The sequence below is a fragment of the Triticum urartu genome, chromosome 1 (genome assembly GCF_003073215.2).
Source record: "Triticum urartu cultivar G1812 chromosome 1, Tu2.1, whole genome shotgun sequence".
NCBI lineage: Eukaryota > Viridiplantae > Streptophyta > Magnoliopsida > Poales > Poaceae > Triticum > Triticum urartu.
This window is the reverse complement of record NC_053022.1, coordinates 571,509,054-571,532,553: the sequence shown is the minus strand read 5'-3', so window position 1 is coordinate 571,532,553 and position 23,500 is coordinate 571,509,054. Positions and strand designations below refer to the sequence as shown.

General features: G+C 42.9%; 2 protein-coding genes across 16 annotated transcripts; both read left to right on the top strand.

Moving 5' to 3' along the window:
• Nucleotides 1–7,074: 7,074 nt before the first annotated feature.
• LOC125540184 lies at nucleotides 7,075–8,948 on the top strand. Its single transcript, XM_048703771.1, has 2 exons — nucleotides 7,075–7,184; nucleotides 7,285–8,948. The coding sequence occupies exon 2, from the start codon at nucleotides 7,309–7,311 to the stop codon at nucleotides 8,590–8,592; it is 1,284 nt and encodes a 427-aa protein (XP_048559728.1). The 5' UTR covers nucleotides 7,075–7,184; nucleotides 7,285–7,308; the 3' UTR covers nucleotides 8,593–8,948.
• Nucleotides 8,949–11,415: 2,467 nt separating this feature from the next.
• LOC125531633 (acyl-protein thioesterase 1 homolog 1-like) lies at nucleotides 11,416–20,489 on the top strand. 15 transcript variants are annotated; one of them, XM_048695993.1, is made up of 14 exons: nucleotides 11,416–11,554; nucleotides 11,666–12,979; nucleotides 14,370–14,477; nucleotides 14,753–16,980; nucleotides 17,067–17,246; nucleotides 17,360–17,622; nucleotides 17,724–17,835; nucleotides 18,751–18,787; nucleotides 18,947–19,016; nucleotides 19,196–19,300; nucleotides 19,525–19,675; nucleotides 19,766–19,848; nucleotides 19,938–20,031; nucleotides 20,114–20,489. In XM_048695993.1, exons 6-14 carry the CDS (start codon nucleotides 17,595–17,597, stop codon nucleotides 20,196–20,198), a joined length of 765 nt encoding a protein of 254 aa, XP_048551950.1. In that variant the 5' UTR covers nucleotides 11,416–11,554; nucleotides 11,666–12,979; nucleotides 14,370–14,477; nucleotides 14,753–16,980; nucleotides 17,067–17,246; nucleotides 17,360–17,594; the 3' UTR covers nucleotides 20,199–20,489. The 15 variants fall into 15 exon arrangements, 1 of the variants encoding a protein (XP_048551950.1); XR_007293399.1 differs by lacking the exons at nucleotides 17,724–17,835; nucleotides 18,751–18,787; nucleotides 18,947–19,016; ... (3 more) ...; nucleotides 19,938–20,031; nucleotides 20,114–20,489 and having other exon boundaries at nucleotides 14,753–14,792; nucleotides 16,838–16,980; nucleotides 17,360–17,587; XR_007293397.1 differs by lacking the exons at nucleotides 17,724–17,835; nucleotides 18,751–18,787; nucleotides 18,947–19,016; ... (3 more) ...; nucleotides 19,938–20,031; nucleotides 20,114–20,489 and having other exon boundaries at nucleotides 14,753–14,833; nucleotides 16,838–16,980; nucleotides 17,360–17,587.
• Nucleotides 20,490–23,500: the final 3,011 nt, after the last annotated feature.

Genomic DNA, 23,500 nt, shown 5'->3' with positions numbered 1-23,500 from the left:
TTGCTGTAGCTTTTCTGGATGTCAAGTATCATTTCCTTAGACCATGAGATTGTGCAACTCCCGGATACCGTAGGAGTGCCTTGGGTGTGCCAAACGTCACAACGTAACTGGGTGACTATAAAGGTACATTACAGGTATCTCCGAAAGTGTCTGTTGGGTTGGCACGAATCGAGACTGGGATTTGTCACTCCGTATGACGGAGAGGTATCTCTGGGCCCACTCGGTAATGCATCATCATAATGAGCTCAATGTGATCAAGTGGTTGATCACGGGATCATGCATTACGGTACGAGTAAAGTGACTTGCCGGTAATGAGACTGAACAAGGTATTGGGATACCGACGATCGAGTCTCGGGCAAGTAACGTACCGATTGACAAAGGGAATTGAGTACGGGATTGATTAGGTCCTCGACATCGTGGTTCATCCGATGAGATCATCGAGGAGCATGTGGGAGCCAACATGGGTATCCAGATCCCGCTGTTGGTAATTGACCAGAGAGTCGTCTCGGTCATGTCTGCTTGTCTCCCGAACCCGTAGGGTCTACACACTTAAGGTTTGGTGACGCTAGGGTTGTATAGATATGAGTATGCAGCAATCCGAAAATTGTTTGGAGTCCCGGATGAGATCCTGGATGTCACGAGGAGTTCCGGAATAATTGGGAGGTAAAGAATTATATATGGGAAGTTGTCATACGGTCACCGGAAAGGTTCGGGGCATATCGGTATTGTACCGGGGCCACCGGAGGGGTTCCGGGGGTCCACCGGGAGGGGCCACCTCTCCCAGAGGGCCTTATGGGCTGTATGAGGAAGGGATCCAGCCCAAAGTGGGCTGGGGCGCCACTCCCCCTAGGGCCCATGCGCCTAGGGTTGGGGGAAACCCTAAGGGGGGGCGCCCCTTGCTTGAGGGGCAAGTCCCCCTCCCCTTGGCCGCCGCCCCCCTCTAGATTCATCTAGAGGGGGCCGGCCCCCTTCCTCCTTCCCCTATAAATAGAGGGGTGAGGGGAGGGCTGCATAGAACATCCAAGGCGCAGCCCCTCCCCTCCCCAACACATCTCCTCCTCCGTCACGAGCTTGGCGAATCCCTGCCGGAGTACTGCTGCTCCACCACCACCACGCCGTCGTGCTGCTGCTGGAGCCATCTTCCTCAACCTCTCCTTCCCCCTTGCTGGATCAAGAAGGAGGAGACGTCACGCTGACCGTACGTGTGTTGAGCGCGGAGGTGCCGTCCGTTCGGTGCTAGGATCTCCGGTGATTTGGATCACGTCGAGTACGACTTCCTCATCCCCGTTCTTTGAACGCTTCCGCGCGTGATCTACAAAGGTATGTAGATGCAATCCGATCACTCGTTGCTAGATGAACTCATAGATGGATCTTGGTGAAACCGTAGGAAAATTTTTGTTTTCTGCAACATTCCCCAACACTCGCCCGGTTTTGTTCGAGAGAAAATCGCGGGTGACCGTCGGATCGTGATCGATGGCCCAGATTGAAACCCTAACCTGTTGCAGGCCTTGGGCTAGAGAGAGCTGGGCTGCTGGCCCTGGCGGGCCTTCTAGGCCGAAAGCAGAAGAGGCCAGGCCGGCTCACGCGGCGCGGCGCGGGGAGCAGGCAGTGACCGGCTTTTTCCGCTGCGGGCCTCGCGTGTCAGGCCTAGGCTTTTTTGTTTTTGTTTTTTTGTCCAGTTTTGGGCAAATTTCAAATAGTATTTTCTATTCAAATTTAATCCAAAGAAAGTTTGTTTAGGAAATAGAAAAAGTTTCTGAAAATGAAAAAAGAAAATTTTCAGAAAAAGAAATGTTCATGAATTTTTATTTGGTCAAAGAAAAGTTTCTGTAAAGAATAAAAAGTTCATGAATTTTTATTCATGTTTTCCGCTGCAAATAAAAATAAAGTGCTTTTTTAAAAAGAGAATAGAATTAAAGTAAAAGATTAAATTGTTGCTTCTCTGATGCATTTTTGAACCAACCGGTTAAAATTGCTTAGAGAGAAAAAGAGTACAGAATTGTTTCTAAATAGAATATTGTAAAGTTTCCGCTGCAAAGTAACAATTTTATCCTCCACTTAAATTGGAACCAACGGGAAAATTTAATTGGAAGAACGGTTCTTAGCAATGTTTTGCCCCTGTGGGTGAAATAAGATGCAGATAGTTTCCGATATGATAAAAGAAATATATTTCTTTTAAAGTTAAAATATGGTATTGTTATTTTCTAACCAACGTTGATGATGACAATATTATAATTCAATGAGTCTTATAGTTAAAAGTTCAAATCTCTGATAAATTTTGTATCCAAGTGACCAATTTTCGGAGAATTTGATAAAGATGAGAACTGTATATTGCTAGTTTTCTGCTGCAATAAAGTTGATAATGATGATTATTTTCTTAGCAAAGTTGTTTAATAGAAATATTATCATCACATTGTTTATGAGTTATATGCATTATTTCCATTTCCGCCCAACGGTGATGTGGAATTAATGTAGAAGAATGAGTTTTATTCTAATTCTACCACAACGGTGATTTAGAGTATAAAAAGGAAGTTTTACAAAAGTTTAATATGCATATTTTTTAACCAGACCAACGTAGGGTTATTTTTATGCTCATTATTGTTGATTATTGGCTATGTTTCCTCAGACTAAAAGTTTTCATGCTTTCATTCGTGAAAGCGAATGGCTGGGTACTTGTGACCCAAAAGATGACCAGGAAAGGTCATAATGTGAGGGAGTATGTTCTCTCTAAATAATGGCTTCAAAAGAAAAGAATTCTTGGATATTAATCCAAGAGAAGAAAACAGATAGATCATTGAGAGTCTTGGTTGACGAATGTCTTTCATGTATTCTATATGAAGAAGATTTTTCAGTCAACATGATTTGAGATGAAACAAGCAACATGCGTGTTTAATTTGACCTCGGATTAAGCATGTGTGTCAAAGAACGTTCGAATTTATTACTGAATTTGATGATTGCATATGCGGTCAAAAGAGCCAATTCTGGCATTCATGTTCCTTACAGGGAATTACCTGCATAGCGGGAAAGAGGATTATGGTAAAACCCACATGGCGGGGAAAGTCTGGGAAAATACCTGCGTAACCGGGTAAAGTTGACATACTATTATGTCAAAAATCCTATATGTCAGGAGAAATTCTGGCAAAGGACTTATCCTGTATGACAGGAGAAAGATATGATGACTCATGTGCTTAATGTGTCTCACTCTAGGAGAAAAGTATGGAGTAGCTATTATGCTTTCCTAGTATCGACCGTACAACTTATGTGTAATGGTCATTAAGCACTCAATAAATCCAAAGAGATTAAAAGTTACAGATGAACCTAAAGATAAGAATTATATGCAAGTGTGACTTGCAAAAGTACTAATGATAAAAAACTCTGTTGAGTTCTGAAATGGAATGAGGAAAAAGTACTCCCATACCAGTTAACAGATAACTTCATTACGTCTGAAGTAATCAGATAAATGAAGTAGATAATCAAAGTTTCCTCAATTCACAAGAGTTATGAATGGTTTTTCGAAATTGTGACAGAAAAGTTCTTGCCACATTTTGAGGGGGAGAAAGAAATAGTTGTATTTTTGGATCTTTTACAGTTCCGAAAGCAGAGTAAGGAATACTAAGACGGTGCTTAAAGTGCCATAAAGAAGAAAGTTTTAACAGAATAAACCCAAATTATAAAGTTTAAAGATACACCATTTTTGAGTGAAGATGGAGTAATCTGGGGGAGCATGTTGTATGACCTATACAACACATGTTGTTAGCTCTATAAAGGATGAATGGGTAAACATGGATCTTGTGATACAAGTCCCTGTAAAACCTATTGCCTCTTGGAAATGAAAGACTATAGAATTAGTTTGCCTCTTGCATTGACAGAGCAACAACATCCCCATATGAAAGAAGTGCCAGTACCTGAGACACTGATGGTCTCAAGGAATGAGAAAATCAGATACTTCTGATTACTATAAAGTCTATGTTAGTGAAATTCAAATGGAGGTTGATCCCACCTCATTTAAAGGCTCATTCGAGCTTTGAGAAGTGTCTGCTTATCTAAATGATAAGAGACTATGTGAGATGAAATGAAATTGGTGAATCCGGCGATGTTTGGGACTGATGAGTAATTTCTAATGGAGCCAAAATAGTAGGCTGTAAAGAGTCTACAAGGACAATGTGACTCCAAAGGAAATATGTAAAGGTGTAAAACACGACTTAAATCGAAAGGTTTTTGCGCATTTTGCACTAAATAGATTACAATGAGTGTTGGTAGCACATCATGATCTGAGTTACATCAGATGAAAGATATTATGATCTGAGTTACATCAAATGAAAGTAAAGAACACAGGGGATACTGCCTGAAGAAGTCTTTTATGGACTAAAGCAATCAAATGTTGTTTTGGGTTAAAGAAAATGAGAGGACAATTGTATTCGTGCAAAGTTATAGAATGGGAAATTCATTTCCTAATCCTGTGCATGTGGATGACATCCTACTTGCTAGTGGTGATGTCAACCTACTGCAGGAGGAGAAAAGAAGTTCTTGTCCTCAAAGTTTAAAAGAATGTTCTCGGTAGAGTGTCTCTCGTTATAAGTATCGAGATTCACAAAGTCGACATGGGTTTATTGAGTGTCTCTCGGTAGAGTGTCTCTCGCTTATTAAAGGCTTACCGCCCAGTGTGTTTGGAGAACACACAGTCGACATGGATTTTATGGTATAGTCTAAAATTTCCGGACAATAAAATGGCCCAAGGTTAAAGAATTTGTTTCAAAACAGAGAGGTACGTTGTGGCTGTATGATTCTATCGGCAATTGAGCTGTGATGATGAAACATGTTCTATGTATTGATTTGTTATGAAACGAGTAAAGTAAAAGTATAAGGTCAAAAGTAAAAGTTGAGATCAAGGGGGAGAATGTTAGGATGATCTCCATCGTGTGGGCCCAACGGCCCACCGGACCCTTAGATCTGCGCCCTGATCGGAGGCGCTCAACTCACTATGGTTGACGGCCCCCTGTCACCTGCACTATATAAAAGAGGTGGGGGCTGGCGGCTCGCATTACGAGGTTCGTCGCAGCGCCGTACATCCCACCTAATCCCCTACCGATCTAGGGTTAGTGCAGTGCTGATGGAAAGCACCGCCACCACCACTCTCTGCCATCACACCGGCACCGGCGCCATAGCCGGCAACCGGAGCCCCTCTAGACACAAGAAGGTAAGAAGTACCGCGAATCATCTAGCCTACCCGACCCATGGATATAACACACCTTGGTTGCAATCCATCCAGAATGTAACCTGATTTTCCTTGATGGCGTATGATATGGATACCCGGAAGCTGCATGTTATCTGCTCTGTTGTCCCGATGGAAACTTTACAACCTCATGTTTCCTGTTTTGCGGAATGGTCTCCGTCAGGTGCTTGCTGAATTTCAGAGCAGCTTTATATCTTTCATGGAAGTCGGCTGTTGGGTATGGTCCAGATCTTCTAGTTTTGGGCAGTGGATTGGACAAGTCCGACATCTACTCCAATTTGGTTTTCATATCAGTTGACTTCCAATTGCATGTGCTTTTATGGCTTTGAACAATGTTTTGTTGGCTAGGCAGTGAGAACTTGTAAGCCACCCTTTGATGGGTTATGTCTAGTAATATGAATGAACCAAATCATTTAATCTCCTCCCATTATGTACTAATTATCATGGTCACTTGTTATTGTTAGCTTCTCATGTGGGTAAATGTGCGACAATGGCTATTATATTTCTTTGAAATTATCTGCATTTTCATATCTCTCTGTCCATTTATTCAGGGTTATGTCTAGTAGTACTTGCTATCCCGACAAAGTTATATATTGGTGCCATCTTATTTTTGATGCATTTGAAAGTTTTGTTCATTCATTTTCATTTGAAATGGTTACCTCGTCCTTTTGTAGTAATATAATTATACGTTCGCGTTGACTTCTCTAGATTGTTGTATATAGAGATAACGAGGTTCCATTAGTGAAATCAATTTCTGAACGTAATGAGAGTTTACTGTCCATAATGAAGTTGTGGAATTTTATCATCCGTTGGAATTTTTCATTCTGAATTGTGCGCCGAGTTCGTAAACATGTAAACTGAACTCTGTTCACACTGCTACTCAATGGTTCTGAGTGACTTAGTTTCGACAAAATTGACTTTTGTTGAGCAAGGCTGCTGCCCAAATCGTTACCCTGATTGCGCAAGTGTTTCCTCTTTACATTTAAAAAGTTGTTAGTTCAGTATCATCATAGCACGACGCAATTAGCTTCTGAGATGGTCTAAACTTGCGAAGAATACAAATCTCTGCAGGGTGGGGTAAAACGCTATGCCATATATAATGAGACGAGGGGAAATTGGTCTCTTCATCGATGGATGATTTTGAATCCGCCGGAGCTGTTGCGCTCATGGTTATTTTGAATGGAGTTATATTTAGGATCTTGCTCTACTCTGTACCTATCTGCGTATGATGCTGACTGCTGTGGCATAGCTAAGGGCATGCTGTTACTTGCACAGGCACATAAAGTCATAAAGTAATTTACCGAAATATTCTGCACAGATGAAGAAAGGAAGCACAAAGTCGGAACGATTATCACCTTTCATCAGAAACTATTCGGAGAACATGTGAGTGTATACTTGCCATATTAGTAAAACTTATACCCGCTGAACGCCAAAATTACTTTTTTTAGCAACTCCAAAATTACATGTAATACATATTGTAACTCCTTTACTTTTGAAACATAAATAAAAATTATTAACATACGAATATGCACTTGGTGGGACTAGCACTAATAACCAAAAAGAGAAAACGAAAAGAAACAAAACAAAACAAAACGGACTTCAACTACAAGCAAGAACCAGCCTCCACGCCAAAGTTTATTACCCCAAATAAATAAAACAATTAGGTACCAAAAGTACCCAGCAGAAAGTCCATTTGCTCAAATATACAAGTAAATAAAAAACGTGAAAGTAACATGCACATAAATAATTTGATGTATGGTGAGCTTTGGGCCTCCAATCAGAAGGCAGTGGCGGTACGTGGCGCACTCTTGGCTTTCTTTTTCTTTCCACGGTCATTCCAACTCAGTTCACTTTCCCCGCACCTTGGCCCTTGGGTTCCGGGCAGCTCGTCTCCGCCAGCCATCGCCGCCGCGTGTCGCCGCCGTCACTTCCCGTCGCGCTTGGGTGTGAGGTTTGCTTCCGTCCTCTCCCCCATCTTCTTCTTCTTCTTATTCTGGTCTTCGGTCCAAGGAGGAGGACATCTCAACTCTAAACGAACTAACTGTTCGCAGCCGCAGCAGCAGGCCGGATACGGGATGGGGAACAAGGAGGAGGAGGAGGGTCTGGAGGAGGAGGAGGAGGAGGAGGAGGAGGGGGAGGAGCAGGAGCAGGAGGAGGAGGAGGAGGGGGAGGAGGAGGAGCAGGAGGAGGAGGAGCATGATGATGATGATGATGATGAGGAGGAGGAGGAGGAGGAGGAGGAGGAGCAGGCGATAGAGGGCCTCCCCAACGACCTCTTCCGGGAGATCCTGTCGAGGGTGCCGTACCGGTCGCTCTGCCGCCTCAAGTGCGTGTCCACGGCGTGGTTCATTCTCTGCTACGACCCCGCTGTCCTCAAGAGGTCGCCCCAGACGATCTCCGGCTTCTTCGGCCTCTCCGGCAGCGGCAACAACAGCTTCATCAACCTATCCGGAAAAGGCCAGCCGCTGGTCGACCCCTCTCTCTGTTTCTTGTGCGACCACGACTACGTCTGTCTCCTAGACTGCTGCGCCGGCATTCTCCTCTGCCAAGGCTGGAATCAGGCCACCAAACGCTCGGAATACGTCGTGTGCAACCCTGCCACCGAGGAGATTTGGGCTGCGGTGAGTGTGCCTGACACGCAAGAGAAGGGAGCTCCGCGACACTACACCTTCTGCTTGTGTTTCGACCCCGCCGTACCTCACCGTTTTGCAGTATTCATCTTCATTCGTGGTTTCTACGACATAAGTATGGTAGAGGTATACACATCGGATACCCGAAAATGGACTTCCATGCCGAGCGGATGGGGTGAATGGATTCGGGTGTTTGGTGGCGAAGGATATGTTTTCTTAAATGACACTCTGCATTTCATTGCCTATGATTCCGAGGAGGACACATTTGACTCGGATGGGGTCACAACACGCTCGATAGTTACCATAGACACGTCTGGCAATACGTGGAGGAAAATTCCACAACCGCCCAAAGTTGATTTTACTTTTATCGGGCAATCTCTGGGGTGCTTATATGGTATGCAGATAGATCATGGTAACGGTTGTCTGCTATCAGTTTGGGCTCTTGAGAACTATGCTAGTGGACAGTGGACCTTAAAGCACACTGCCAGCATTTTGGAGCTGCTAGAAAGGCCTTGTCTAGAGCACGGTGAGCACTACACCTTGGTTGCAATCCATCCGGAACAGAACCTAATTTTCCTTAGTGGAGGGGTGGAATCGGAACAGACACTTATGTCGTATGATATGGATACCCAGAAATTGCATAGTATCTGCACTCTTGGAGACTATGGTATGGTAAACCTTCAGCCATACGTTCCCTGTTTTGCGGAACGGCCATCTGATGCTCAGTGAAATTTGGAGGGGCTTCGTATTTGCCAAGTTGGCATGGCTCCGGTGCGGTCAGGAAACTCGGCTGTTGGGTTGGGTCATATATACCTTCTAGTTTCCAGCCATGGATTACATAAGTCCTTGATCTACTCGAAGCTTGTAAGCCATCCTTTCGTGTGTAATGCAGTTATATGACTATCAAATTTGGTTATCATCTGCTGGTGTACAGTTGCATTCCTTTTCGTGGTTGTCAACAGTGATGTTCAACCATCGAAGCTTGTAAGCCATCCTTTCGTGTGTAATGCAGTTATATGACTGAACCTAGTCACATAAAACTCTTTCCTTCATGTAATAATTGTCGTCGTCACTTGTTAGCTTCTTATGCTGGTAAATGTTTTTTTTTGAACCATGCAGGAGGACTGCATGTATATTATTAAGATAGAGAGAAAAATACAACCGCCCACCAGTCCACATGATCCAGCTTACAACCTCCGAACGACCAAAAACTCAAGACTAGAGCAACATAAGGAGGCATTAAATATCTTTGAAATTATCTGCATTTTTATCTCTTCTCTCCGTTTATCACCTCACGTGTGAAACCATTTATCCATCAAAGATGAATATTGATGCCGCTCTGTTTTGGTACACTTGAAACTGTTATTATTATCTCTTGTACATACAATTGTGGACAGGGGGGTTCCTTCAGTGAAATCAGCATGCATGGTGTTCCACTGTTACCTTTTGTTTAGATTGCTAAACTTAAGAGGAAAGAATCAAACAAAGTCAAATCTGGGCACGATTAATGTGTGTTACTTTGTGTTATTTCAGTTTGGAGCTCCACTCTTCACTAGAAGTTGAAACTGACAGCATTTTTTTGAAAACAAAGAGCACATCAAACACGCTACCTTGGTCCTGTTAATGACACTCATTTAGAAGTTATATTGGTTCTGCTAATACCACTCATTTAGTAGTTACCTTTGTCCTGTTAATACTACTTGCCAATGTAACATATTTGTTGCGACGTTCGTTAAAAAAAAGGCACCGAGAAATGGTTTCCCATATATAAGAAAAAGGAAATACGAACCACGAGTACAGTTTCATTCCATATTAGAGCTTAGAGTGAGGATAGGCAAGTAGTGAATCAGTAATCAGGAATTAATAGCGATACGCCATTCAATGTGGGCGTTGCTGCTTGCGATCACTGGATCAGGTGCGAGAACTAGTTAACAGATAAGATTCTCTGCTTTGTTCATACTCCCCCCGTTCCAAAATAGATGACTCAACTTTGTACTAAAGTTAGTACAAAGTTGGGTCATCTATTTTGAAACGGAGGGAGTAAAATAAAACTGGTGTTTTTCTTATATGGATAGGGTTGTTAAACTTAAACCACGCTGATTTTATAAATTAGTTTCAAATGTTATAACCAGCACCGATTTTGTAGCCAATTGGTTGTGCTGGAGTAAGCTGAGCGTAGTTTACCCATATCGTAGTGCAGTCTGAAATTTGAGTAGTAACTTTCTCAATGAAAAAAAATCCCTGTTATCGTAAACTGGTAATTGGGAGATGCAAGCACTGTAGGTCCTATAGAAGAGCTTGTGAAGCATTGCACCCACTGCTGCTTTTCTTAATGAAATGGGTTTCTATCAGGTGATGTTCCAGATGTGTTTCTACGCTTTCAGAGATTCAGTGATTGTGAGGTTCAACGCTTTGGCCTCTGTTTCACATGGGTCTGGAGCTTGTGGCTGTGAGGTTCAGTGATTTCAGCGGGCGGCCCCGGAGTTGCGCTTAGCATCGTCAGGCGCCATTGCTTGCGGTTGGTGTTTCTTTTTTCAGGTTAATTACTATTGTTTCTTTCGTCAGGTGAATTACGAAGTAGCACTGTTTGAAACTATCTGCATCTCTTCTGTCCATTTATTACCTTTATTTAGTGTGAAACCATTTATCCATCAAAGTTGAATATTTATGCTGCTTTGTTTTGATGCACTTGAAAGTGTTATTATTATCTCTTGTATATACAGTTGTGGTCAGGGAGGTTCCTTCAGTGAAATCTGCATGCATGGTGTTCCATTTATGTTGTCAGACAATATGTTACTTTTATTTAGATCGCTAAAGTTTAGAGGAAAGATGAAGCAAAGTCAAATCTGGACATGACTAAAAAATCGTGCCATGTGTTACTTTGTGTTATTTCAGTTTGGAGCCCCACTCTTCACTAGAAGTATCGGACATGGCAGCTTTTTTTTTTTAATACAGATCACCTTGGTCCTGTTAATGCCACTCATTTAGAAGTACTTTTTTTAGTAAATTTAGAAGTACCTTTGTCCTGTTAATGTTAGTACTTGCCAAGGTAGCATAATTGTTGCGATGTTCGTTTAAAAAAAATAGCTACTCGGAAATGATTTCTCATAAAAGTTGAAAAAAAAACATGAACAGTGAATACAGTGTTCATTCAGTGGTAAAGATAGAGCGAAGGATAGGCTGTGCAAGGTCATGGTGAATGAGCAATCATAATTTAGCGGCAATGATGACACATTGATAATGAAGCACATAAAATGATTTATGGGATTTCCCCATGAAAAAACTGTGGTTTCTCGCCCGATAAATATTACTTGTTCGATCTTCCCCCACTCTTAACAGGTACTCAAATAAATTGATTGAAGCTGAAAGGAAAGATCATATATATATTTTGAGAAATGGAAGGAAAAATTGTTGGACTGAAAAAATGTACTCTTGACAGAAAATGCATGTGCATCTTGGGCCGAGAGAGATTCCTCTGTTATCATCAGGTCCATTTTGATGGTTATCTTTGGGCCTCCAATCCAAATACAGCACCTGTCACTCTCAAAAAAAAAAGTAATCCAAAGACAGCAGCCTCCACCACCACCAGCTCGCTCTACTCTGTTCCCCGCACTCTTGGGTTCCAGCTCGCCTCCACCAGTGCCGCCGCCGCCGTCTTCTCATCCGTCGCCGCCGTTCCCGTCGCGGTCAGGTGTGAGGTTTGCTGCCCCCTTCTTCTTCTTCTTCTAATCTTCGTCCTGAGGAAGGGATCCGGGAGGAGCACATCTCAAATCCCTAAACGAGCTGCCTCTACCATTCGCAGCAGCAGCAGCAGCAGGCCGGGTACGGGATGGGGAAGAGGAAGAAGGGGGAGGAGGAGGAGCAGGCGGCGGAGAGGATCCCCAGCGACCTACTCCCGGAGGTCCTGGCGCGGGTGCCGTACCGGTCCCTCTGCCGCTTCAAGTGCGTGTCCACGGCCTGGCTGGCGCTCTGTTCCGATCCCGCCGTCCGCAGGAGGTCGCCGCAGACGCTCTCCGGCTTCTTCTGCTACCCGCATATCGACGGTGTCAGCGGCCGGCGCGACGAGGGCCTCAGCTTCCTCAACCTGTCCGGGAGGGGCCGGCCGCTGGTCGACCCCTCTCTCCCTTTCTTGGGGAACTACAAGAATGTCATTCTCCTAAACTGCTGCGCCGACATTCTCCTCTGCCAAGGCTGGAATAGAACCACGCAAGTTCCGGAATACTTCGTGTGCAACCCTGCGACCGACAAGATCTGGGCAGTGCTGCCTGCGCTTGATGTGCCAGAGCCTCAAGTTCCCTACATCTACATGGTGGGCCAACATGTAACCTGGAGCTGCAAGTTCTGTTTGTGTTTCAACCCCGCCGTTCCCTCTCGCTTTGTGGTTTTCGCGTTCGTTGAGAGAGGCCACACCATAGTGGCAGTAAGGGTCTACTCATCGGATACCGGAGAATGGACTTCCACAGAGAGCGGTGGCCATATCGTGGCATATGGTGGTGAACAACTATATGACTTTTTCAATGATACCCTGTATTTCAGAGCCTATGATCATGGAGATGGCAGGTTCTATCCCAGGGGGAGACTAATACCCTCAATATTTACAGTGAACACGGACGGGGATACTTGGAGGAGAATTCCAATGCCACCCGAAGTTCATTTTTCTTTCATTGGGCACTCTCAGGGACACTTATACGGTATGGGCATAGAGCATGTTAATGATTGCGTGCTATCGGTTTGGGCTCTCAAGGATTATCCCAGTGGAAAGTGGACCTTAAAACATACTGCCAGCATCTTGAAACTGGTAGGAAGGTCTTATCGTGAGCTCGGTGAACAATATATGGTGGCTGCGGTCCATCCAGAATGTAACCTGATCTTCCTTGTTGGTTGGATGAGATCGCAAGAGACACTTATGTCGTATGATATGGATAGTCAGAAACTGAACGTTATCTGCACTCTTGACGATTACCACATGTCAACGCTCCGACCTTACATTCCCTGCTTTGCGGAATGGCCGCCGTCAGATGCTCACTGAATCCGAGAGCAGCTTCACATTTGCTAAGTTGGCATGGCTCCTTCATGGAAACCTGTTGTTGGGTATGGTCCAGATCTTCTAGCTTTGGTCAGTGGCTTGGACAAGTCCTATGTCTGTTCTAATTTGGCTTTCTTATCAGTTGACGTCCATTTGAATGTGTTTTTGTGGCTTTGGAACAATGTTGGCTCAGCAGTGAGAACTTGTAAGCGACCCTTCAATGGGTTATTTCTAGTAATATGAATGAACTAAGCCACTTAATCTCCTTGCTCTACGTATTAATTGTTGTAGTCACTTGTTTGTTCCTGGTGCGGGGTAAAAACAATGGGGCATCACATATGTTCGAAATTATCTGCATTTTCATCTCATTCTGTCCGTTTATTTAGAGCAAATACCTTTAGTGTGCAACTTGTTATCCATCAAAGTTGCATATTGATGCCACTCTGTTTTGGTGCACTGGAAAGTGTTTTTATCTCATTTCTTATTTGAAATGCTTCTTTTTCCTCTAATATAATACCTTGGGGTCAACTTTTTTTGATTCCTGTGCATACTAATTGCTGCGGTCACTTGCTAGCTCTTCATTGGGTAAATGTGAGACAATGGGCATAATGTTTGGAATTATCTACATTTTCAGCTCTCTCTCTCTCTCTCTCTCTCTATTTATTTAGAGCAATACTTTTAGTGTGCAACTTGTTATCCATCAAACTTTTGATGCATTTGAAATTGTTATTCTCACTTTTCATTTGAAATGGGATCTCTTTTTGTAGTAATATAATACCTTGGGGTTGACTTTTTATTGGATTGTTGTATAGACAGGGAGGTTCCTCTAGTGAAATCCGCACACATGGTGTTCCATTGATGATGTCAAAAAATATGTTCCTTTAGTGACTTTGCTTATAGATTGCTAAAGTAAAGAAGAAATAATGAAGCCAAGTCAAATCTGGGCATGGCTAATAACTCATGCCATGTGGTACTTTGTGTTAGTTCAGTTTTGAGCTTTGCTCTTCGCTAGAAGCTGAACATGGTGTCATATTTTTTTTTGATTCAAATACCACATAAAAAACGCTACCATGGTCCTATTATTGTCACCTTTTTTAGGAGTTACCTTGGTCCTATTAATGCTGCTTATCAATTTAACGTGTTTTCTGTGGTGTTTTTCTTTTAAAGCTACTCAGAAATGAATCTGTTACAAGAAAAATGAAAACAGGAAACATGAGAACAATGTTCGTTCCATGTTAAAGCTTACAGTGAAAGATAGGCTGTGCAAGATCATGTTGAATAAGCAATCAGAAATTAGCAGCTACGATGACAATGACAATGACACACATACAATGAATTGAGCTTTGCCTATGAAAGAACTATTGTTTCTTGCCACATATTTGCTGTTCGATTTTCCTCCACTCATAGCCCTCACTTTCCCTGTGCTTTGACATCTATTCATTGACATTCTCACACCCTAATAACTCTACCACACCTGTAGGCCACATCAAAGGAGATAATGTCTTGATTCTTCCACTCTACCAACTTTGAGTGTGTTTTCATGCTCAGGATTTCAGAATGACAACAAATAGCTGGAATTTCCTGCCTGGTTAGTTGAGTGTCTAGAACACAATGTTCCTTGAGCAACTTGCACAGCTTTCCTTTATTGATTTGAGTGATGTGATGCATCCATCCCCTTGCTGCAAACATGGTACTATTTGAGAGAATTTAAGTCGGTAGCATGATAACTTCACTTGTTTGTTGGATGCTGAACTTGGCATAAATCCAGAAACGTGTCATGTGTGTACATTCTTTTAAACATAATGCCTATAGCAGTTAATTCGTCAATCGTAAATATTCTATTCTGATCTCTATCTTTGCCAGCGTGATGCACTTAAAAAGCAAAATTACTTCTGATGTCGAGGTGAGGTAATCTTTCACTTGTTCTACTCACAGTGCTGTGAGGTAAGTCGGTTACTTGCAGTTAAAACTTCACTTTACATCCAGATTTGTGTTTTTGAGTTTGGATCCAGTGACCATAGTTTTCTGTTCTCCTTTTCTGGCAACAACTGGGAGCTCTGAAAAAGTTGGACACCAACAGATAACATATAAATGAATTGGTCAATGGATGAAAATAAATTTCCAATTTAATCCTGAAGTTACATTATAGTTGTTCAGGTAATGTCATTTTAATTGTTTGAGCCTGAAGCTCATACACGAGCTTTAGCTTTGAGCTGACTTTCCCCTGTTATTCATCGATTATGATGTTCCCATCTCTGAATTTTAGGAGATAAGCAATGTCTTCTTTTGTTTTCCGTTGCCTAAGGCTGACCATGGGATATGTTCCGCACCATGGTGACTATTGCATCTCTAATAGTTTGCATTTCCAGTATGCTTATGACAAGCTTAATTTGAAAACAGAATCAAACAACATGTACACAAAATTACAAAAGACACCTCAAATAAAGCAAATAAAGTTGATGTACATTGACTACCAATAGTACAAAGCAGAACGCAAGGATTGTTACTTTAGAATTTCAAGAGAGATCAACCAATACAATAATAAGCATGCAGAATGCCACGATAACATTAAAAGGCATAATTTGTCTGATAACGGTGGCCACAATCTTCCATTTTGCAACATTCCTTCTCGCATTCTAGAAGTTGACTTCTGTCAATACTCAAGCTTTGATGTGGACTTCTTGTTACAGTGAGTAATCTCTACAAAGTGATTTGGCCTTAGTGGGAGCTGAACTGGGAAATGTACCTAACTGCATTTTAATAAGAGAATTGCTTGTCTGGCAAAACATCAGTTTTATAGAGGATGCGGACTACATAGTACCTGCATATTTGCTCTGCCATTGTGTATCCTCTTGACAGGAGTGGTATTGGAGCTAGCCTTTTGATATATAATAAAGCAAAAACAAGCATGTAGTAGATAAAGTTTTAAGAAGAATATTTTTTTACTGTTCTCGTATCCTCCCTAGCTGTATACTTTTGAGAAACGACAAATCTGATATTTTGTACATGTGCCTTTTCGAGAATGTTTTCTGACTTTGTAGAAACTTCACTTTTCATAGGAGCATGTGCAATGAGGCGGCGAAAAATATGCAGTAGGGAGGAATATGCAGGCTTCTAGTACTAGGGCAGAGCATAAGCATAGCCTACGATTTCCCGTGTGAGAAAAGCTTGATCAGGTGGCTGATGAACCTGTCTCCTGAAATAGCTTCATCTAGCCTGATACAGCCCCAAACTTCTAATCTTAGACAGGGACAAGAATGGCATATAGATCATATATTTTAGCAGAGCTGCCCCCCACATCGTCCATCCCAATCATTATAAAATGCAAGGGAGAATGGTATATGATTCTCGCTGTATATAGTGGGTTGGCACCCAGAAAAACCAGATGCAGACCTTTGCATCACTCTGGTATCGAATTACCACAATTTAATTGAGGTCAATTTATGCTTGTGTTATTTTAGCACCGTTAAATTTCCACCGTCGAGAAGGGATCAACTGGGTCCCATTTCTGAAAGCAATTAGGCATATGTACAAAGGTTCCAACCTTTGCTCCAAGCAAACCTAGAGTAGAAGTTGGTTATGAGAAAGCTCACCATAAATAAATATAAAAGATTGCCGTTGTCTTGTTTCAGCAAAAAATATTTCTATTGTCAAACAATGTAAGGTGACTGAGTTTCGCATTTGATGACAAAACACACTCAAGCTTTAGATTCATTCCAGCAAGATCTTTTAACCATTTGCGCCAGTGAAAGTAAGAAGAGAACCATATGATGTCTATAAGACTTGAAATACTCTGCTTTATATAAGCACTTATGTTGCTACAGAGTACTTAGGTCTCAGGAATATGTACCTTCATGAAGAGTGCACCACGTTTATGCTGCAAGCTGCCTTGCATTTCAGCCGATATGGTTCCCTAATCGATGCTGATTGGGTATCGGCTCTTGATAGGTACTCCTGGCAAAATAGTCACTCTTCCTTGGCTCTATATCCTGATTGTATCCTGAAACAAGTTGCGGTATACAATTCTTTCCGCACTGAAATTCCACCAGCAGAAATGGTTTCTGAAAGTCCATGGATTAGTGATACTTGAGGTAAGACTTCTGCGAGAAAGCTTCATCTCTAGGAAATAAAATTCGCGTGCGCTTTATATTCCTTGCCATTTTATTTAACTTTGTAGCATGCAAGTCGTGCCAATTCGTGGGCAGAAGAAAGCAGTGGGCATTAATACTCCATGCAACAAGCAGGGAAATTCTTGGTTGGCTGTAAAATGGGATCAAAGGGAGAGGAAACAACATTTGATTATTTTTGTTCCCTCTCCACTGTCAAAGATGCATCTTATCAACCTTTGCATGAAATGGTAGGTCTCACCATCACCGTTTCTGTCTCAAGGCTGTAAGTATTGTGCCAGATGCTTCCTTATAGAGCAATATAGCCTTCAAAAAAAAAATTCTAATCCCAAGAGCTTTCCAGGTTCCAGATTCTCTTGTCATGACAGCTGCAGTGAGCACGGTGTGAAAAAACCGCACTGTCGTGTGATCAATGCAGATTCCAGGGATTGTTCGACATATATTCCCTTCTTCAGTGCTTCAGGCCTCCACTATAAATACAGCCAAATGGGGATGTGGACTTCATACACTTCCTTACGTCTAAGATCATACAAACTAAAGCATCACCTAGTGCTCTTGTTGCAGAGACAACAGAAGCCATGAGCTATTATGGAAGCAGCTCTTCTGGTAATTTTCATCTTCTCCGTAGATATGATCATGTTCAAAATCTCAAATGCTCCATGGATGCCAAAATATCAATGCTGAGATCGTCGCAAATGGTCATTCAGGTGGCAGGGGTGGCCGTCGAGTCGAGTATGGGAGGAGCTATGTGGTGAGGCCAAAGGGACGGCACCTAGCCACCATTGTGTGGCTCCATGGCCTAGGTGACAATGGTGCAAGGTATTACTTCTTTCTTTAACTCTGCCTGGTCAGGTGATGCCCCTCCAGGACTTAACATCCCACGCGTCTGGTTTTGATCATCGGATGGATCTAACACACTTCACTTGTCTTAACTGAATGCTAAACTTCCTAGCCAAATTTCAAAGATAAATAAATGATGGCACTTTCTCCATGCAACATGCATGCCATATGCTGTGTGAATGTAATACGGATGCAAGAAACCACACATGTCAACTAGAAAAGACATGAGTAGATGATCGCAGTGTCGATGCAGAACGCTTTATTCCCTTGCACCTTTTAGCCTGAAATGATCGATGAAGTGGCCTCCTTTTTGCATGCATATATTCCTAGTATTGCTTTACTCAAAGTTAAATAATTTCCTTGTCCTACATCACACCTAACGATCTTCTCAAGGACATCAATATGCCTCTCACTTTTCTTCATGCAGTAAGTGGAGAGGAATGTCAAATACTTCTTGATGTGGGCTAATGACATATAAATATTGCACAAGTGTAGGTAGCTCATGCAAGATACCTAACTCCTATCCCCTGTCTTGGCAAATCATGTAAATATGCCATGTATAATTTATCACAAGGAAGTGGATGGGAGTATCTTCGTCCTGTCGACCACTGCATTAGAGTCCTTAATGGCAAGCATTAGCTTGCTAACTAAGTAAGCGTTAAGATCACTAAAATAAAAGACAATAACACCTACAAGGATCTAGGTGTCTTTCTAACAAGTAGGACAATAACAAGACCCTGGCCGAAAAGGACTAACCTGGGTGGTAAGAGCGTAATTTTAGGCATTGTGTGGTTCACACAATCTGCTGCAGGAAGCTGGAATGGAATATCTTCTGCTGCAATTCTGTTCCTGATGCAGAGAGCTAACTTCTTTTGTCCATTCTGTCATTTTCAGCTGGTCCCAGCTCCTGGATGCTCTTCCCTTGCCCAATGTAAGCATCAATGTTTTGTACTTGGAGCACTCTTATTGCCCAACTTAAAACAGAATATTCTGTGGTTACAAAGTGCACTAATGTAACCTGTCGTGTTCAGAGATTAGTCCTGTTGCAACCAATTTTTTTTATTCACCTTGAGGCCACTTGCTCATGCAGATCAAGTGGATATGCCCCACCGCAGCGACCCGGCCCGTCGCGGCTTTTGGCGGCTTCCCCTGCACTGCATGTGAGTTTCTTCTTGCTTGGAACTTTGCTGCATGGTTTTGAGGCCCTGCTTTGTATGCGGGAACTTTTCATGAATGATATGGGAACTGAATCATGTTTCTATGAAATTCATGTGAAATTCTGTCAGAGCGGTGAATTTTGAAAACTTACTTAACACCAGTTTTTATTGAACTGAAACAGGGTTTGACGTTGATGACACTTCGGTCGATGGTCGCGACGACATCGAGGGGCTGGATGCTTCAGCTGCACACATAGCGAACCTACTGTCCTCCGAGCCTTCTGATGGTACTAGTTACTACTAACTTCAGGATCAAAATACTTCATCTTTAAGACAATATGCTAAGGTGTTATTTAAGTGCTAGGCCCAGTGTTCCTTTTCTATCTCTAAGAACACACACAAGAATCTCAAAGCATTGTGGTCGTGTTGGTTCGTTAGACTGGAACTGAACACATGTGTCAGAACTATGAAAGTATATGGCTAACTGATTGTTCGCAATTTGTGGATGCAGTGAAGCTTGGGATCGGCGGTTTCAGCATGGGTGCAGCAGCTGCCCTGCACTCGGCAGCATGCTACGCTCATGGCAAGTTCAGCAGCGGCACCCCCTACCCGATCACTCTCAGCGCAGTCGTCAGCTTGAGCGGCTGGCTCCCTTGCTCAAGGTCAGTCAGTCAGTCAGTCATCTGCCACAGAACCAGGCACTTTTTGCTCCTAATTCCTAAACAAACCCTGATGATCTTTCGTGAATTCAGGACACTGAGGGGCAAGATGGAGGGCTCACACATGGCAGCAAGAAGAGCCGCCTCCCTGCCCATCCTGCTCAGCCATGGCAGAGGTAACAAACAAACCTACAGGCTAGCTGCTGATTCAGAGCTGTATTACATGGTGTCACTGAATTATGTGTGATGACCTCTACTCGTGCAGCGGACGAGGTCGTGCCCTACAGGAACGGGGAGCGGTCGACCGAGTTCCTGCGGTCCTCGGGGTTCTCGTATCTGACTTTCAAGTCCTACAACGGGTACACATCTCACACCACGCCTGACAAAGCTCTTCCTCTGTTCTTCCTTCCTCAGAACATTAAACATGGTTTATTTACGCAGGTTGGGCCACTACACCATCCCCGAAGAGATGGACGACGTCTGCAGGTGGCTCAGCTCGCGGCTCAGCGTCGACCGATCTCGTTAAAGAGAACAGCGCTTCTGTCATTCTGCGTGTGCGCGCGACGCAGTGGCTTCCCTAGTAGCATATAGCAGAGTGTAAACTTACTATAGAGAGGTGAATGCTGGTTTGGTAGCTTGTGACAGCACCACATGCCCCTGATCTCTACAGGCTGCCACTGCTGCTCTAAGCAAGCAACCATGAGTGCTGTGTAGTAAACTGGTGAAGGTGTGAGAGCATATTTATCAGAATTATGTAATGTAACCAGTGCTTGTTTTGTAATGCAAAAATAACCATCTATACAGATCATACTATTCATGCTACCAGTGTTCTCATCAACCGCGGACTTTTGGGTTTCAAAGACTTTGTCACAATCTTCCTAGAATATCAGAGAAAAACCTTTGTAAGAAGGAACTGAAGCACCCCTTTCCAGGCAGTATATGGTATGTTCTCAAGTGTACCACTTTGATCAGATCTAGGTCAACTGAAGCATCTGAGGCGAACTTTGCGACGCCGAGGATGTCCGGAGGATCATGGAGTTGTCGCCGTGCTTGCTTCGAGTAATCATTACAAGGAACATACAGGAATCTGGCTGTGCTTACAGTGGGATATCTGAACAGGAGGAGAGCAGAATGGCAATTGTCTTGAGAATGAAAACTAAGTAAGGTGACTGGCATCATGCTCTGGTGTGCCTGAAGCCTACTGTCATCACTGCACAAAAGGAGCAGATCACCAGGGTTACCAACTCTGAACTTTGATTTCTCTTGGCGAACTGCACAGATAAGCGGATGCGCAAACTCACCTCGAATCTTGGCCGTTAGCACCAGTCGTCCATAGATTGTGCGGGCTGGCTGCTCCAGCCAATATGCAATGCTGCTGTTGCTGCTAGTATCAAACTGCCCTTCGTCAGTTATGTTGCCTACGCTAGTATCAAACTGTTGATTGTGTTTGACTCACCTGCTTTGCACACGCAGAACAATGGAAATCACAAGTGCGCGGTCAATTATGCAAGAAAATGCACATGGAAGTACTCAGTCCCTTTGGCTCCCTGGGATTATCACACCCTTGTCACTTGCAACATGAGGTGCACGGTGCACCCGACCTCGTGCTTTAGGAAGAAGAAGAAGAGTCAGCTAGCCTCAGTCAGGATCAGAGAAAGAAGAAGCATGCCTAGCTTTGAGATGAAGAAAGAGCGTGCGTGTGGAAGAGAAGGCACCTTCACACAGTAACAGCTCCGGTTTTCGCATCTGCAATGGCATCGCTTGGGTTTCGTCTCAGTGCTTGATGGTGGTGTGGTTTGTCCTGGAGATTTTTTACGGTGCATCATACTACTTCTAGGACCAGGTAGTATTAAACCATCTCAGCCGTTGACTAGAAGGATAGTTTTGTCATTTTAGTTTGATTAATTTGTAGAATCCTTCACCATGATCACCCTCGTTTGGCCTCGTCGTTGCCGTCGTCAGTCATCGGCGGCGTCCATTCATACAGTACGATCTGTCCACCACGAGCTGCCTCAGCGCTCGCTCATCATGAACCGCTGTCATAAATGTTCATCTGTCCTATCGGTTTGTCCATCGGCGAAATTCATCGACGCTGTGTGCGCGCGTTGTTGTGCAGCCGCCGGCTGGCGTACGTAACTATCGTATACATATGCGTGATCGTCGGAAATAAATCGGCTTCTCACGTACGTAGTGCATCTGGCGTTCTGGACATAATCGATCGATCTGGGAGGCTGGCGTGTCTAGCTTTGTATCTGGGGATTTCCTCGGCACACCGGCCAGCGAGGATCGAAAGACTACGTACGATCAGTTTCTTCGTTGCATCTTCTTTCAACAGTACTCAACCGATGGAACCTGCGCCAACAGTCCCGGAATGGATGGACTGCTTCCGGTTAGAGCCGGAGAAGAAAACACTAACGCGCTTCTGATTTTGCCTACATAGTTTTAGATCATTTGGTATCTGTTTTGTGTGTTCCAGTTTTACCCCTTACACAAAAAATACTACCGATCTCGTCGAGTAGTATTGGTTAATCTAGTCCATTAATTGCCTGAGAATGGACGGCTAGTATTATTTTGATGTACCCTAAAAGGTCCAGAGTTGGACGCACCAGCTGCTTTGTAAATGCAGAGCAACGGAGAAATTTAAATTACACGAGTTTGGTCGATCATGCACGCAGACACACATGAAAGAGGAGAAAGTGGATTACTCGTCCTGCTCCCTGGTCCCAAAGGGATTGCGGTAATAATTGACGAAATCCATCTCGACTGTCGATGGGGAGGTATCTCTGCAATGCAGAAGGTGAGAGTATGAGACAATGGTTCAAGCAAATGATGTTCTGAAGTATTACACTTCAAGTTTCATGCACAGCTATAAATATCAAAGGCAGGCCAAACCAAGAATCTCATCCGGTTTGTAGAAGCAGCTGAATAGTGAACAACAGGGATCAGGGAGATAAACTAATTCAGGTATTCAATGCAGATAAACTAACAATAAGATTTTGCTTAGAAAACAAAACTAGTAGAAATCTATAATAAGGGAAAACAAAACTAGTAGAAACCTATGATAAGGGAAAACAAAACTAGTAGAAAACAGGACTTTGGTCACAGCTCAATATACACATTAGTCCCGTTGCATTACGAACCGGGACTAATGTGAGCATTAGTCCCGGTTCGAGCGGCTAAAGGCATTTGTCCCGGTTCAAATGAGACCTTTAGTCCCGGTTTGAGATACGAACCGGGACTAAAGGGCAAGATATGAACCGGGACTAAAGGGTGCGATGCCCTTTAGTCCCGGTTCGTATCTCAAACCGAGACTAAATATTAGACCTTTAGTCCCGGTTTAAAAAAAAGAAAATGATAAAAACTTCAAAAAATAAAATCCTTTGAGATGTAGTTATATTACTACATCTACTAGTTAGGAAAATTTAAAAACTTAAATTTGGACACGTTTTGCAAAAAAATGTTATGAAAAAGTAAAACAGCTATAACTTTTGCATACGATGTCGGAAAAAAATGTATAATATATCAAAATTATCAGCACGAAAATCCGCATCCGATTTTGACGGCCATAGGCCGTTTTGCAAATTTTTAGAATCCTCAAATTCTAAAAGGAAAAAAAGTTATGCTCAATTTTTTTGAATTTTGGTTAAATCTGGTCAAACTACTTATTCAAGAAGTATTAGTGTTACTAAATAATTATTTAAGAATATTAGCGTTACTAAATAATTATTTTAGTTTTTTGAATTTTGGTCAAACTGTGGTCAAACTATGGTCAAACTACTTATTCAAGAAATATTAGTGTTACTAAATAATAATTATTTTTTAGAATAA